This window comes from Phaseolus vulgaris, chromosome 4 (assembly GCF_000499845.2).
Source record: "Phaseolus vulgaris cultivar G19833 chromosome 4, P. vulgaris v2.0, whole genome shotgun sequence".
Lineage (NCBI taxonomy): Eukaryota > Viridiplantae > Streptophyta > Magnoliopsida > Fabales > Fabaceae > Phaseolus > Phaseolus vulgaris.
Genome location: NC_023756.2, coordinates 18284153 through 18299967, shown reverse-complemented (window position 1 = coordinate 18299967; position 15815 = coordinate 18284153). Strand labels below are relative to the sequence as shown.

The following is a 15815-nucleotide window of genomic DNA, read 5'->3' as shown; positions in this document are numbered from 1 at the left end:
CAAACCGGTTATTCTTTTTCAAGCACTGAAATATGGATACCCTTTATCTCCACTAGCTAACAAGAATCGAGACAGGGCAGCCATACGTGCAGTTAACTGTTGGACTTCCTTCACACTGATAGGGCTCCTCATTCCTATGATTTCACCACATTTGTCGGGGTCCGCCTCTATACCCCTTTTAGTGAGCAAAAATCCAAGGAACTTCCCAATTTCCACCCCGAACACACACTTCTCTAGATTGAGCTTCAAATTGTACTTAATTATTGTTGCGAATACCTACTCTAAATCAGCAATGTGATGATTTTTCTCCTCTAATGTGACGACCATGTCGTCTACATACGCCTGCATGTTTCGCCCAATCATTGGGGTGAGAATCCGATCCATCAACCTCTGGTAAGTGGCGCCAGCGTTCTTAAGGCCAAAGGCAATGACCTTATAACAGTAGTTAGCAAAATCGGCGATGAAGGCAGTCTTACTCTCTTCTATAGTGATGTAAGTTGATTTTTAGATGGTTCCATTTTATGGTGACACTTTTACTTAGAGTTTGGATTTTAACAATTTATGGTGAAAACCTAAGGAAGATTCCTGTACCGTCCCGTATCCGGGCGTTGACTAAGTCAAGGTCAAAGTCAACATTAGGCGTTGCCTAGGTGAAGAGACGCTAAGTGTCAGCGTCGTCAAGAAGAGGCGTCGCCAAGACCAGGCGTCGCCTAGGTGAAGGCGTCGCCCAACCAGGGCGTCGCCAGATCAAACATTACTAAGGCAAGGCAATCACAGTGTGGTTCCCCGATACCCATGGGTAGGAAAGACCCTGGAGGGAGCAACGCCGTGGGAAGGCCTCAGGTCCCGATGATCCGGGAGAGTGATGAAGAGAAGAGAAAGGTGGCTTCAAGGCCATAGTAACAACACTAGTGTAGGGCAGCCTGACTCGTGAAGTACCCCTGCCGCTCCAGAGACGCCTTTGGGACAGATACGACTCAAGAGGAAGGTCACGTCCAGGGTAGCCGGGTGCAGGGTACGAGAGGAAGGCAGATACGCTCTCAAAGTGAGTGACTAAATGATTGGGGGCATGAGTTGGCACCCAAAAAGTCACCCCTTGCGCAGTAGCACTCCCAGGCAGGAGGACTCACACGGAGAAACGTCCCCAGATGGGCAGAAACGCCCCCAGATGGGGTCATGGCGTCGTGAGGCCCTCCACGTGTACGACAGCCAGGTCAGAATAGAAACACCCTTTAGTCAGGTACCAGGTAATTAAAGTCATTCAATACAGTTTCCGTTTCGAGCGTTCAGGTACTATAATGGCTCCCAAGCGTTTCAACGTCTTAAATGCGCTACGTTTCATAATTAGACGCCTTAATTGAGCGCGTTACGTTTGTGATTAAAAGCGCTTTAAGGCGCTTTAAATGCTGGGGTAGTTTAAATAGCGCTAAGAATGTTGGGAACGGGGTTGGAAGTTGCTTGCTCGAAGTCGTGAGGCTACGCACAAGGGACTGGAAAAGAGGTTGTTTGCCAGAGCGAGAATACACACACAATACACAGTTCTTTTTACCACCTTCAGAGTGCCATACGCGGTGCTCAGATACGGAGGTGCACAGTTTTGGTGTTTCTTGCTGGCTGACTTGAGCGTCGGAGTGCAAACGGCCGCTAGGGCGCCTTTTTGTCCTCTTTTTGCAGGATTCCACAGGTAACCAGTGGGAAGGAGTCCCTAGCTGACGGTTGAGGTCGCGCACAAAGACGTCACAGGTCAACCGGACGGAACAATTCCCACTGGACACGAACTTAACCAAATGGTTAAGTAAGACTGAAGGTGCACTTCATAAAGTCAAAGATGAATGGTGGTAAACATTAATGGTGGTCATGGAAATAGCAATAAGGTAAACATCAATGGTTGTCATAGATGGAAATAGCAATAAGGCATAAATGGAATGCAATGTAGATTCGAAATAGTAATAAGGTAAACATAAATTCATGCACGAACCAAATGATGAACCATAAGCATTTAGCTAAAGCAAAACAAAGGCATATATGAAATGAAAATGAATTGAAAAGAGTGGAAGAAGAGTAGCTTATAAAATGGTTGTGAGAGGGGTTCACGCCACTTGGGGTGTGGTAGCCACAAAGATGAGTGAAGGGCCGCCACTTGAGAGTCTCACACCACTCAAGATAAGACCTAGCCAAGAGGATTCAAACCTCACACTTCTCACACAATATGTGCAAAGTAACTTTTCTCTTCAAAATTAACATGTAATACATGGAGTAAGGCACCCTAGTTATAGGAATGGGTGCCTTGGTGGCTAAGAAGGGTAAGGGTAGGATGGGAAATAAGGGAAAGACGGACAAGGAGGGTTGATTAAGGTCAAAACCGCACCTTTATACTCTCTTTCTAAAAACTAGGTCAAAAACCCTAGTTCTAGGTGCCTTGTCTTGAAAAAGTGGGCTTGGATCAAGCCCATTTCGCTATGAGCACTCCTACCCATTCTATCCTATCTTGCTATTTGGACCTCTTAAGTGAGTGTAATTTATTTACAACTTTTTTTATTCTTAAGAAGACCAGCAGGAAGAACATAAAATGCTCTGGTTTGTGTCCAGTTCTCCCTCTGGTGAGGTCTGCTAGATCCTTAGTGAGGTCTTCACTTGATTGTTGAGATGACTTCTCATAGTGTGCATCATTGGTCATCTCCTTGTTGGCTTGGTTTGAATCATCCGGTCCATCAACCTCTGGTAAGTGGTGTCAACGTTCTTAAGGCCAAAGGGCATGACCTTATAACAGTAGTTGGCGAACTCAGCCATGAAGGCAGTCTTACTTTCTTCTAAAGGGTGCATACGAATTTGGTTGTACCCTGATATGAACCCAAGAACATGATATGGATATGTAATGAATTCAACATGAGTTGGAATATGATTAGGCACTTTTTAAGAATTGGATCAATGTTCTTAAACATTCAAGAACTCATAAATCACAAGAACCAAGCCAAACTCACTTAGAAACCCATCAAGAACAACAAACCCATGGATAGAAACTCAAGAACACAACATATAACATTTATACCCATGGAGGATGTGACCGAAACAACAAGAACAACCAATTTGCACCGATTAAAATTGAATATAAGTGCAGTAAATGAAAGAGGACATCATAAGGAAGAGATTGCACCGATTGAAAGTGAAAAGAAACAAGTAGAACAAAAATGGGTAATTTGGAATGAAGGGAAAATGGACTTATGTGGATGAAGCTCTTGGAATTGTGCACGCCACTTGAAGAGGTGGATTGCCTTCAAGATAAGTGTTGCTGCTACTTGAGAGCCTAAGACCTCCCAGGATAAGACTAGAAGAGGAGAAGACACAAGTCTCTCACACTCACTCACCAAATTGGTAGAGGTTCTTTACTTTAAAAAATAAATCTTAACTTTTTATTTCAAAGACCCAACCACCCCTTTTATAATAGAGAGGGCTGGTCACAAAAGTACAAAAGAGAAGGAGCTTGAAAGGTTACTTTCTAGTTCCTTCTAAGACAATCTAGCGCCTAAAGAGAGAAGGAGTGTGAAAAGGCACTCTTCTTCCTACGAAAACTAGCACCTAAAATGCTATACAATGGAGGTGTCTTTTAGGTTCTCTCTTTAGCACATCCTAAAGCTATTCTATATTATTTACAAATTTATACAAAAGAAATTACAAAGAGAGATATTAATTGGAGCCCATTCTCGAATGCTTATAGTCTTCTTGTTGGCTTTGGGCTTGGTCCTCTCTTTATTTAATTCTTCTTTATTTTTTGAGAAGATTAGAAGGAAGAACTTTAAATGTTTGGGTGGATGGCCTCTTCCTCCATTAGTGAAATCCTCTTTTACTTGATCTCCATAATGCTCCCCGAGTTGGAGAGAATTCGTCCACGAATTCTGAATCCCTGCATATAATAAAGTCAATTTACTATCAAAATGAACAATTGAATAAGAGAAAGGCAAACATGACTTAGAATTTGTAAGCAGTGGGAGTTCAGAAAAGGAGGTTCTATAGATAGACCAAGTTGGAAAACAATATTTGGGAATGATGATAGTTTTTGAAAAAAGTCCCCTTAAATGGTGAAAACCATTAGGAGGTATGAAAAAATCATCCCTAACATTCTTTAACCAAGATGGTGGTGAAGTAGGAACCTTTGGTAATGAAAAAGATAAGGAAGGAAAACACCTTGGAGGTGAAAGGATAAGACCCATGTCAACTTGGCCTTCTTTGTCTCTTTCATTTTCACTTTTGGTTTTTATCTTAAGTTGGTCTTGTGTAACCACGTGTAACATTGTGGTCTGTTTAGTTGGACAATAGGCAGCTATGTGCTCAAAACTTAAACATTTAGAACATTTGGTGCGTGAAGTTTTGGTGGATGACTTAGGGGTAGAAGGATTTGGAGTAGAAACTTTGTTTGGAGAAATGGTTTGTTTGGAAAAATTGGAAGGAGAAATTTAAGTAGAAATTTTGTTTGCATCCTTCCTAGAAGAGTTGTAGAAACCATCATCATGAGTATGTTTGAAAGTTGTTTTCAAAAGGTATGATTCCACCTTGATGGCTAGGTGAACCACTTTCTTTAAAGAAGAGTACTCATTTAATTCTACAAAATCTCTAATATCTCTTTGTAAACCACGTACAAACCATTTTATCTTTGACTCTTCATTAGCATGTATATTCATTTTAGTCAAAGTTGTTTCAAAATCTTTAAAGTATTCATCTACCGTCCTATGTCCTTGATGAAGCCTTTGAAACTTCAACAAGTGTTCCTTCCTAGAAGGAGGAGGAACAAACCTCGCGCACATACACTCTTTCAAATCATTCCAAGAGACCACGGGAGGCCTCTTGTTATAACCAATGTCCCTAAGAGTTTGATGCCATCATTCTTTGGCATAGTCCAAAAAGTGTAAAGAAACTATCCTAAGTTTGTGGTCATCTTGGACCTTATACACATGAAAAATATGGTCAACCTTAGCTTCCCAATCTAAATACACATAACCATCATCAACACCACTAAAAGTAGGAATATTTACAATTTGAGAATAAGGCAATGCCACATGTTGGCGCCTATCTTCAAGTTTATGTATTTTCCATTCGTCATTTTTTTCAAAGCTCCCATAGTTGTTGGAACTCCTTAAAACATTCCCAAGATGATGTTGGCCGTGAGGATTGGAAGAACTTCTAGAAGAATGTCTATGAGAATGGTGGCTTCTATGGATGGAATGGGATGACCTATCTTGCTTCAATTTAACTTTTTGTAATTGTCCTTCCAACTTTTTAAAAGCTTCATCTTGAAGGGCAAGGGCACATTTTGCCTCTTTTAATTCATTAAGAATGTAAGCTCTATGACGAGAGTGTGGTTTGGAAGAGTCACCACTTCAATATGTAGCCATTTAGAAAACACAAGAACAAACAATTTGAAGAAAAACAAGGTTAGAAAATGGAACAATTATAGTGCTGTAATGAAAAATTAAAAGACACTCAAATCACTCTAACAAAGAATACTTCCCTCAACCAATCTGCTTTTGAGGTTTTTGTACCGTCCCGTACCCGGGCGTTGACTAAGTCAAGGTCAAAGTCAACATTAGGCGTTGCCTAGGTGAAGAGACGCTAAGTGCCAGCGTCGTCAAGAAGAGGCGTCGCCAAGACCAGGCGTCGCCTAGGTGAAGGCGTCGCCCAACCAGGGCGTCGCCAGATCAAACATTACTAAAGCAAGGCAATCACAGTGTGGTTCCCCGATACCCATGGGTAGGAAAGACCATGGAGGGAGCGACGCCGTGGGGAGGCCTTAGGTCCCGATAACCCGGGGCAGTGATAAAGAGAAGGAAAAGGTGGCTTCAAGGCCATAGTGATAGCACCAGTGTAGGGCAGCCTGACTCGTGAAGTACCCCTGCCGCTCCAGAGACGCCTTTGGGACAGATACGACTCAAGAGGAAGGTCACGCCCAGGGTAGCCGGGTGCAGGGTACGAGAGGAAGGCAGATACGCTCTCAAAGTAAGTGACTAGATGATTGGGGGCATGAGTTGGCGCCCAAAAAGTCACCCCTTGCGCAGTAGCACTCCCAGGCAGGAGGACTCACACGTAGAAACGTCCCCAACTGGGCAGAAACGCCCCCAGATGGGGTCATGGCGTCGTGAGGCCCTCCACGTGTACGACAGCCAGGTCAGAATAGAAACACCCTTTAGTCAAGTACCAGGTAATTAAAGTCATTCAATACAGTTTCCGTTTCGAACATTCAGGTACTATAATGTCTCCCAAGCGTTTCAACGTCTTAAATGCGCTACGTTTTCTAATTAAACGCTTTAATTGAGCGTGTTACGTTTGTGAATAAAAGCGCTTTAAGGCGCTTTAAATGCTGGGGGTAGTTTAAATAGTGCGGTGGATGTTGGGAACGGGGGGGAACTTTTGGCAAATTTACCAGAACTCTCTAGTTGCTTGCTCGTGCCTTGAGGCTACGTACAAGGGACTGGGGAAAGATCTTTGCCTGAAGGAGAAAACATACACACAATACACAGTTCATTTTACCACCTTCAGAGTGCCATACGCGGTGCTCAAAGACGGAGGTGCACAGTTTTGGTGTTTCTTGCTGGCTGACTTGAGCGTCGAAGTGCAAACGGCCGCTAGGGCGCCTCTTTGTCCTCTTTTTTGCAGGAATCCACAGGTGACCAGTGGGAAGGAGACCCTAGCTGACGGTTGAGGTCGCGCACGAAGACGTCCCAGTCAACCGGACGGAACAGTTTTGGTAACTCTCAAATGAAATATGTCAAAGCAAACCACTCTTTCTTAAAGCCAATACACCACAAAACTTTAAGAACAATAAAAGACAATCAAGAAAAGGTGTAAACAAGAAAGGCTATAGCAAAAGGAATATAAGATATATGAAAAACTCAAAGAATAGTGAAGAAAAGACAATCAAGGAAAATAAGGTACTCAATTAAAGGATGGCACACTAAAGAAACCTAAAGAAAAACACTAGAATAGATGAAGAAAACAAAAACATAACTACTGGAATATTTTTGTAAACTATGCGTGAGTTTACAGATTTATCTGGAACAGAAAAAATCAAACTGGATTCTGAAATTTAAAACAATGAAAGTTCAAGATCTTATTTCAACAATGGCACTGGAATCACACAAAAATATTGCGCCAATTAATTGTGATAAATTTTGCAAGATTACTGCCAGTTTACCGTATTTTTTGTCCCAGAATTACACACTGGACGTATTTGATTTATCATTTTTTTTGTACTTGGAATTTTGATACACTTATTTTTTCTATTTTTTTGTAACACTCTCAAGAACTCAAATCCAGAATTTCATAATTTTCCAGTAATCACAGCAAATGTAATAAATCGAAACAGTCAGCACATTTTCAAAAAAAACAGAGGAAACCTAAATGGAATGAAAAACAGAATTAAGAACTTCAAAAGACATAGAATTGATGTTTCAAGAACTTGTATAGATCTAAACTACAAGTAAGAACTCAAATCTAAAAAGAAAAGGCACCAAAGGATCAAGAAAATAAACACATAAAACTCCACTCAAATAAAAATTAAGAAACCAAAATTATCAACAAAAGGACTACATAGAATTGATAACATTTTTGGAGAAACATGACTTTGACAAAACTTATAGAGATTCAAAAATTAAAAATGACACAAACACAATGTATTAAGAACAAGAAAACAACAAGAAATACCCAAAATAAACCTAAAACAGAAAGGTAAAGACAAGAATGTAAAGTTCTTGAATTAAAAGTTCCAAAAAAAACAACTCAACACACAAGAACACACCTAAGACTCATGATACCACATGATATGAACCCAAGAACATGATATGGATATGTAATGAATTCAACATGAGTTGGAATATGATTAGGCACTTTTTAAGAATTGGATCAATGTTCTTAAACATTCAAGAACTCATAAATCACAAGAACCAAGCCAAACTCACTTAGAAACCCATCAAGAACAACAAACCCATGGATAGAAACTCAAGAACACAACATATATCATTTATACCATGGAGGACGTGACCAAAACAGCAAGAACAACCAATTTGCACCGATTAAAATTGAATATAAGTGCAGAGAATTAAAGAGGACATCATAAGGAAGAGATTGCACCGATTGAAAGTGAAAAGAAACAAGTAGAACAAAAATGGGTATTTTGGAATGAAGGAAAAATGGACTTATGTGGATGAAGCTCTTGGAATTGTGCACGCCACTTGAAAGGGTGGATTTCCTTTAAGATAAGTGTTGCCGTCACTTGAGAGCCCAAGATCTCCCAAGATAAGACTAGAAGAGGAGAAGACACAAGTCTCTCACACTCACTCACCAAATTGGTAGAGGTTCTTTACTCTCAAAAATCAATCTAAACTTTTTATTTCAAAGACCTAAACACCCCTTTTATAATAGAGAGGGCTGGTCACAAAAGTACAAAAGAGAAGGAGCTTGAAAGGTTACTTTCTAGTTCTTTCTAAGACAATCTAGCGCCTAAAGAGATAAAGAGTGTGAAAAGGCACTCTTCTAGTTTCTTCCTACCAAAACTAGCGCCTAAAATGCTATACAATGGAGATGTCTTTTAGGTTTCCCTCTTTAGCACATCCTAAAGCTATTCTATATTATTTATAAATTTATACAAAAGAAATTACAAAGAGAGATACTAATTGGAGCCCATTCTTGAATGCTTGTAGTGTTCTTGTTGGCTTTGGGCTTGGTCCCCTCTTTATTTAATTCTTCTGTATTTTTTGAGAAGACTAGAAGGAAGAACTTAATTCTTCTTTATTTTTTGAGAAGACTAGAAGGAAGAACTTTAAATGTTTGGGTGAATGCCCTCTTTCTCCATTAGTGAAATCCTCTTCTAGCGTCCAAGAAGCTTAACAGTCGACAACTCGAGGTGTTGTCCACCAAGGAATCTATACTGGGGAGTGAGCAAGAATCCTTGAGACAGGCCTTGTTCAGGTCTGTAAAGTCGACGCACATCCTCCACTTCCCACTGGCCTTCTGCACCAACACCACATTTTCCAACCACTCAGGGTATTGGATTTCCCTTATGTTGCCAACATTCAAAAGCTTCGAAGTTTCTTCCCTGATGATCAAACGCCTTTCTTCATGGAACTTTCTTCTCCTTTGGACTACCAGCTTGACCTTCTCATCCATAGTAAGCCTATGACATAGAAAATCTAGGTCTATCTCGGGCATGTCCGCGGATGACCAAGCGAAAGCATCCATGTGCTTCGATATCACCTCGGCTATCTTATCCTGCAACTCTTGACATATCAAAGTGCCGAGTGATAAGTGCCTAATTTCAATAATATTTCATATTAAACTATAGGCACTTAAGAGGATTTATTGCTAATTTACATATAAAATAATCCATAATTTATGAATTTATACCTTTTTACATTTTTTTATGATCTTTATTTGAATAAGAGAATTTTATTCCCAAATTTGGTGTTAATTACAGGTTTCTAGGGAAGATTGGAGATTTGGATTAAAGAGTAATGCTTTGAGCTAAAAAGAGAAAGCCGAAAGGTCTCAAAATGGAGAAAATCATCAAAAAAGCTAATGTTGCAATAGGAGTATCTCGCTTGAGCGAGAATGCTCCAGGATAGTTTTCGAAAATTGATGCCTTTCTCGCTTGAGTGAGAATACGTAAGACAAATTGGGCTTTTTGTTATGTTTTATCACTTAGCCCATCAATGCGACACAAGAAGCGAACTCACGCTAAAAAATCAGGTTAAATATGGGGCTAGAGGCTCAACCCTAGTGTGCAAGATTGAGAGTGATGAGAATCAAGTAAAGGAGGGTTTTATTGAATTGGAAGAAAAGGCAAAGGCTTTGTAGATTATGCCATGAAATGGTGGCATGGGGTTGTAAAGGACATTATGTATCACAAGGGTCCTCCCGTGGACTCTTGGAACCCTTTAAGGTATCAAATGTGCGCTAGGTTTGTGCCCCCACATTTTAGGAAAGACCTCATGTTGAGACTCCAACGGTTTCAACAAGGCACGCTAAATGTGGATGAATATTACAAAGAGTTAGAAACGCTTGTGCTTAAAATTGAATTAGAAGAAAGTGAGGAAGCTGTGATTGCTTGGTTTGTGAGTGGTCTAAGGAAGGATATTCAAGATATTGTTGAGTTACAAGAGTATTCATCATTGGGTTCTTTAGTTCATCTTGCAATGAAGGTGGAAGCCCAACTTGCTAAGAAAAATTCTTTAAAAAATGCTTCCAATGATGGTTACTACAACAATTCTTGAAGAACAAAAAGTCTTTTTCAAAATTTCCTTCTAAAGATTCTTCTTTCAAACCCAAGGAACCTAAGCCATCTATTTCTAGGCCTAAATCACCCACTAGAACGTCTAATACCAAATGTTTTAAATGTATGGGTTATGGTCTCATAGTTGCTAATTGCCCTTCTAAATGAAGTATGTACATGCATGAAGGCATTGTAGTGAGTGAGCATGATTCGGATTCTCCTAAGCATTCATTGCATTCTAGTGCATCTAGTGGGGAAGAGAGTGAATGTCCACTTGAAGGGGATTTGTTAGTTGTGAGAAGACTTCTTGGCCAAGTTTCACAACCTTTTGATGAAAGTCAAAGGGAAAATATTTTCCATACAAGATTTCTTATTCAAAACAACTTTTTCTCTTTGATAGTGGATGGGGGTAGTTGTGCTAATGTGGCTAGTACAAGAGTAGTAGATAAACTTGGATTGCCTACTATCTCTCATACAAAGCCCTACAAAATGCAATGGCTTAGTGATGTAGGAGAAATAATTGTTAATAAACAAGTCCTCATTAACTTTGCAATAGGCAAGTATAAAGATGAGGTTTTATGTGATGTTGTGCCCATGGAAGCAACTCATCTTCTTTTAGGAAGGTCTTGGCAATATGATTGACATGTTTTACATGATGGCCTATCCAATACAATGTCTTTTTCCTTCCAAGGGCGCAAGTTTATCTTAAAACCCCTCTCTCCCAAAGAGGTTCATGGGGACCAACTAAAAATGAAAACTAAAAGATAAAATGAGAAAGAAAAAGAAGTAAGTACTAAACCGAGTCACACCACTTTGCCCACTAAATCCAACATGTTGACTCGTGTTATGCCTCAAAAGGAACCTCCAAGGTCTTCTTCTTCTTTATCTTTTTCATTACCCAAGGTTCCTATTTCAACACCAACTTGGTTAAAAACTGTTAGGGATGATTTTTTCATACCTCCTAATGGTTTTCACCATTTAAGAGGTCTTTTTCCAAAAGATATCATCATTCCCAAACAAATTTTTCCAACTTGGTCAATTTATAGAACCTCCTTTTCTGAAATCCCTTTGTTTACAAATGATAAGTCATGTTTGCCTTTATCGTGCACTTTTAATTGTAAAAATAAACTGACTTTGTTATATGTAGGGATTCAGAATTCGTGGACGAATTCTCTCCGACTCGGGGAGTATGATGAGAATCAAGTAAATAAGGCTTTTATTGATGAAGGAAGAGATCATTTGCCTTCACATCTAAAGTTCTTCCTTCTAGTCTTCTCAAAAATTAAAAGAAGACATAACATATAGATGAGGCCCAAGCCCAAAGCCCAAGCCCAAGCCCAAGAAGGCCAAAGCCCAAAGCCCAAAGATCCCAAGTCCATCCCATGAGGGGCAAGGCCAAGTTTTAAATAATAAAGAATATTGTTTAGAAAGGTGCTTAGAGGGAAACATTAGAAACCTCTTTTGTTAAAGCATCTTTAGGTCTTTAGATTAGGAGTCTTAGGGGGGGTGCGTTAGTAGATAGGTGTAGGAGTAACTAGGGAGGTGCCAAAGTGAGAGAGAAGGTCACACCTTATTCATGACCATAGTTGGCGCCACTTTCATTAGCTTTTGGGGGGAATTTTGAATTTAATTTTCCTTGCATTTCAGCACCTCTAGGCTATAAATTAAGGTGCTGCCCTTGTACATTTCATATTTATATTTTGATTAGAGAAACTATACTCAATTTTTGAGAGAGCATTGGAGAGCTTTGTGCCTTCTTCACTAGTCTTATCTTGAAGGTTCAATGGTTACCTCAAGTGGCGGCTTGCACACTTATCTTGGAGTCTCCATCCTCCTAGTGGCGTGATCATCCAACCATTCCTCCATCTTCATGAGCTTTCTCTTCTCCTTCCTTCCTTCTCTTTAATTGTTCATGTCTTAGCTTGCTTCCTTTGAATTTCTGTTCGGTATTTTCAGTTCTTATTAGTTTTTGCTTCGGTGCATTTGTTTAGTTGTTGTTCTTCATCTTTTCTTCTTCAATTCTAGTCTTTTGTTCGGAGCATTTCTGTTTTTGTGTTGTTTAATCGGTGCCTTTGCCTTTTCTTCCAATTCAATCGGTTCAATTTAACAATATGTGGAACTTCCATATGAGTTTGGGTTTTGGTACTAGTTTTGGTGAGTTCTTGTTCATAGAACCTTGATCCAATTCTATGATAAAGTGCCTATCTCATATCCAAATCAAGATGATTCCTAAGAATGTCAAGAATCATTCAAAGTGTGCTAGTGGAATCACATCAGAGAGGAAAACACCATTCAGTGAATTGTAACCCAATTGGGAGAATGGAATGTGCTAGAAGTATGTGTGACTAATTCTACCTTTTGGGATTGGGAGTAATCTGCTCGAACTCTTATGTATTGAGGTGATATTTAATATATTATAATATTCAGTTCTTGATTGATTATTGGTATTGTTGTTTTATTTCTAAATTTTTGTGATAAATTGAGAATCTTAAATCTGAGCGAGATGTATTTTTAGAGTTCTGACCTAAACAACAATACTTAAAATATTTGAGTGCTAGAGATAGACTTGAAATGTTAATTTCCATTAACGTCTGATTGTGATTTCTAAGTTGTTTGTATAAGTATGTGAGAGATCGATATTTAGAAAACGTTCTTAAGAATTTTATATACGAAAGATCGATATAAATGAATTTTCTACAAGCATCAATTTCAATCAAAGAACTTAATGTTAACATGCTAATCAAAATATATGAGAGTGAGAGAGATGAAACTCAATCCCTATTTTTCCTATTTAAGCAATTACTCTTTGATTTGTTTTCTTGTTAATTCTTGCCATTATAACAATTCCCAACCAATTTTTATTATTCTGTCTTTATATTTAGCGAATATTGTACTTGAATAGTCAACTGTTCCATGTGTGATCGATATCCGTCCTTAGGGACAATTATTACTTCTGACAATGCGGTGCACTTGTCGTAAAAAGTCATCAAGTTTTTGACGTTGTTGTCGGGGAACAGTTTGATTTTTTAGTATGAATTCGTAAATATGGTGAATAGTCTAACTGTTTTGATTTTTGGATAATAGTTATTAATTTTTGTTTATATTGGTTGATTGTGTTTATATTTGTTTATTGTTTTTATTTTGCTTTATTTTATTTAATTGAAGATTTGTTTGATTTTTAGATTTTATTTGCATATTCTATTTTTATTTTATTCTGTTTATTTGGATTTGAATTAATTTTGTTTATTTGTTTTAAATTTGTGTTTATATTTGTTTACTTTTTTTTTATTATTTTGTTTAGTGTTTTATTTTTGTTTATTTTATTTTGCAGATTTGTTTTTATGTTATGTTTAAATTTATTTTCTTTTATTTGTGATCCGGTCGGTCATCGGTAGTCGGTGACGTCAGCAACAGATAGCCACGTGGACCGTTCCTAGTGGGACATGTGGGCCAGGGAAGCAGATGTGTCTTTGAGAAAGTCACCCAGGGAGTGATCGGTGGTTAGGGGGTGATCGGTGGTCCCAGAGGATGCGCGATCAGCGCCTAGATAAGCGCCGCGATCCCATCCACGCTTTGTGATCCCATCCATGCTTTGCAGTTAGATTTCGTTTGTTCTTGAGATTTTTTGCTGAGAAAATGAGGAAGACAAGGCAAACTTCACACGCGCCATCAGTTGAAGAAGGAGCTGTGACAATGGCACAGGTCTTGGAAATGATGCGAGTGCTACAAGATGATGTAGCAGCGTCAAGAATGGAACAAGAAAGGATGCAGGCGGACTTGGCCGCATCACAGGGCAGAAATGAGGAGTTGGACAGAGTAAATGAAGAGTTGCGCAAGGCGCTGCAAGCGCAGAAGGAACGCGCAGCGGAGGAAAGGGTGGCACCGCCACCGTCTCCCCCAGGACTTTCCCCATGCCTTTCTCATATGAGATTATGAGTGCAGTGGTGCCACCAGGCTTGGTGGGGGTGAAAGCCTCGTTTACAGGGGTGGAGGACCCAGAGACGCATCTGACAGCGTTTCACACCCAGATGATGCTCTCTGGGGGCTCAGATGCAGTGTATTGCAAGCTGTTCATGAGCACCCTAAGCGGGATTGCTCTGGAGTGGTTCGTGAGCCTACCAGATGGCCACATCACTTCGTTACAGCAGTTTTCCAAGTTGTTCATGGAGCAATATATCGTGAACAGGGCACCCCTAGTGGTGTCATATGATTTATTTGACGTGCGAAAAAACCAAGGTGAGTCCCTCAGGGATTACCTGAGTCGTTTTGGAGCTCAGGTAGTGAAGCTGCCCAGCAAGGATGAAGATATGCTGGTGCATGCGTTCAAGAAAGGGGTTCTGCCGGGCCCTTTCAACGAATCTTTGATCAGAAATCACCCCAGCACCTTCGCAGAGATTAGGCATCGTGTTGTGGCGTACATTGTGGCAGAAACAGAGGTTTCTGAGAAGAGGGGAAGCACGGCCACGACCAAGTCGCGTGGAGGACCGAGCAGGTCTCAGCAGCCGATGAGGGTGCATGAGGCCAAAGAAGGAAAGAAGGTTCAGGGGAAGCCTCGTCCTTACGAGCCTAGGAAGGACCAGGGCAGGGGGCGCGCGAAGGAGAGCAACGCGCCCCCCAGGTTTGACTTTGTGGTGGAATTGGCGGAGCTGATCGCCATTCCAGCCATAGCGGTAAGGTTGCGAGCACCAGAGAAGACTAACAAGGTGCTCGGAAGGAAGAAGAACGTGTGGTGTGAGTTTCACCAGGCTTATGGCCACTCACTCCACACTTGTTTAGCGTTGGGACACCAACTCGCGGAGTTGGTAAAAAGTGGCTTTTTGAGCGATTACTTGCGGGAGACGCAAGGTGATCGGACGTTGAGGCCACCAACAGAAGATCCACAGCACGAGGTACCTATGCACGGGGAGGTGCACATGATCGCGGGGGGCTTCTCCGGAGGAGGGTGTACAGCCTCTCAGAGGAAGAGGTACGCTCGGTCGGTGATGACTGTCGACTCGGTAGAAGATCACTCCCCCGATGCTGACATTACGTTTACAAAGGCGGATCTCCGGGACGTTGTGCCCCACGACAACGATCCTATAGTCATCTGCCTCGTCACGGGAGGGAGAAAGGTGCACAGGGTCCTCGTGGACCAGAGAAGCTCGACGGACGTAATGTTCTGACCGACGTTCAATAAGCTGCAACTGTCCCTTGATCATCTGAGGCCATACCCGGGGTGCTTGTATGGCTTCGCAGGGGACCAGGTGGAGGTGCGAGGCTACATAGAGCTGTGGACCACGTTCACGGATGGGACCATGGCCCGCACTGAGAAAATTAAGTACCTAGTGGTCAACGCCCCATCCGCCTACAACATACTGTTGGGAAGGCCGACACTCAACAGGTTGGGAGCTGTATGATCGACGAGGCACATGAAGTTGAAGTTGCCGTCGATGGAGGGGGCGGTAATCACCATCAAGTCGGACCAAAAGGAAGCTAGGCGCTGCTACGAGAACAGCCTCAAGCAGCAAATAAGTGTGTGCCATGTTACCTCGACACCACCGCCGGATGTGGACGAGAAGCG

General features: G+C 40.9%; 1 protein-coding gene across 1 annotated transcript; it reads left to right on the top strand.

Moving 5' to 3' along the window:
* The first annotated feature begins 14187 nt into the window (after nt 1–14187).
* On the top strand, nt 14188–15417 carry LOC137838409 (uncharacterized). Its single transcript, XM_068647655.1, has one exon. It carries the CDS (start codon nt 14188–14190, stop codon nt 15415–15417), a length of 1230 nt encoding a protein of 409 aa, XP_068503756.1.
* Nucleotides 15418–15815: the final 398 nt, after the last annotated feature.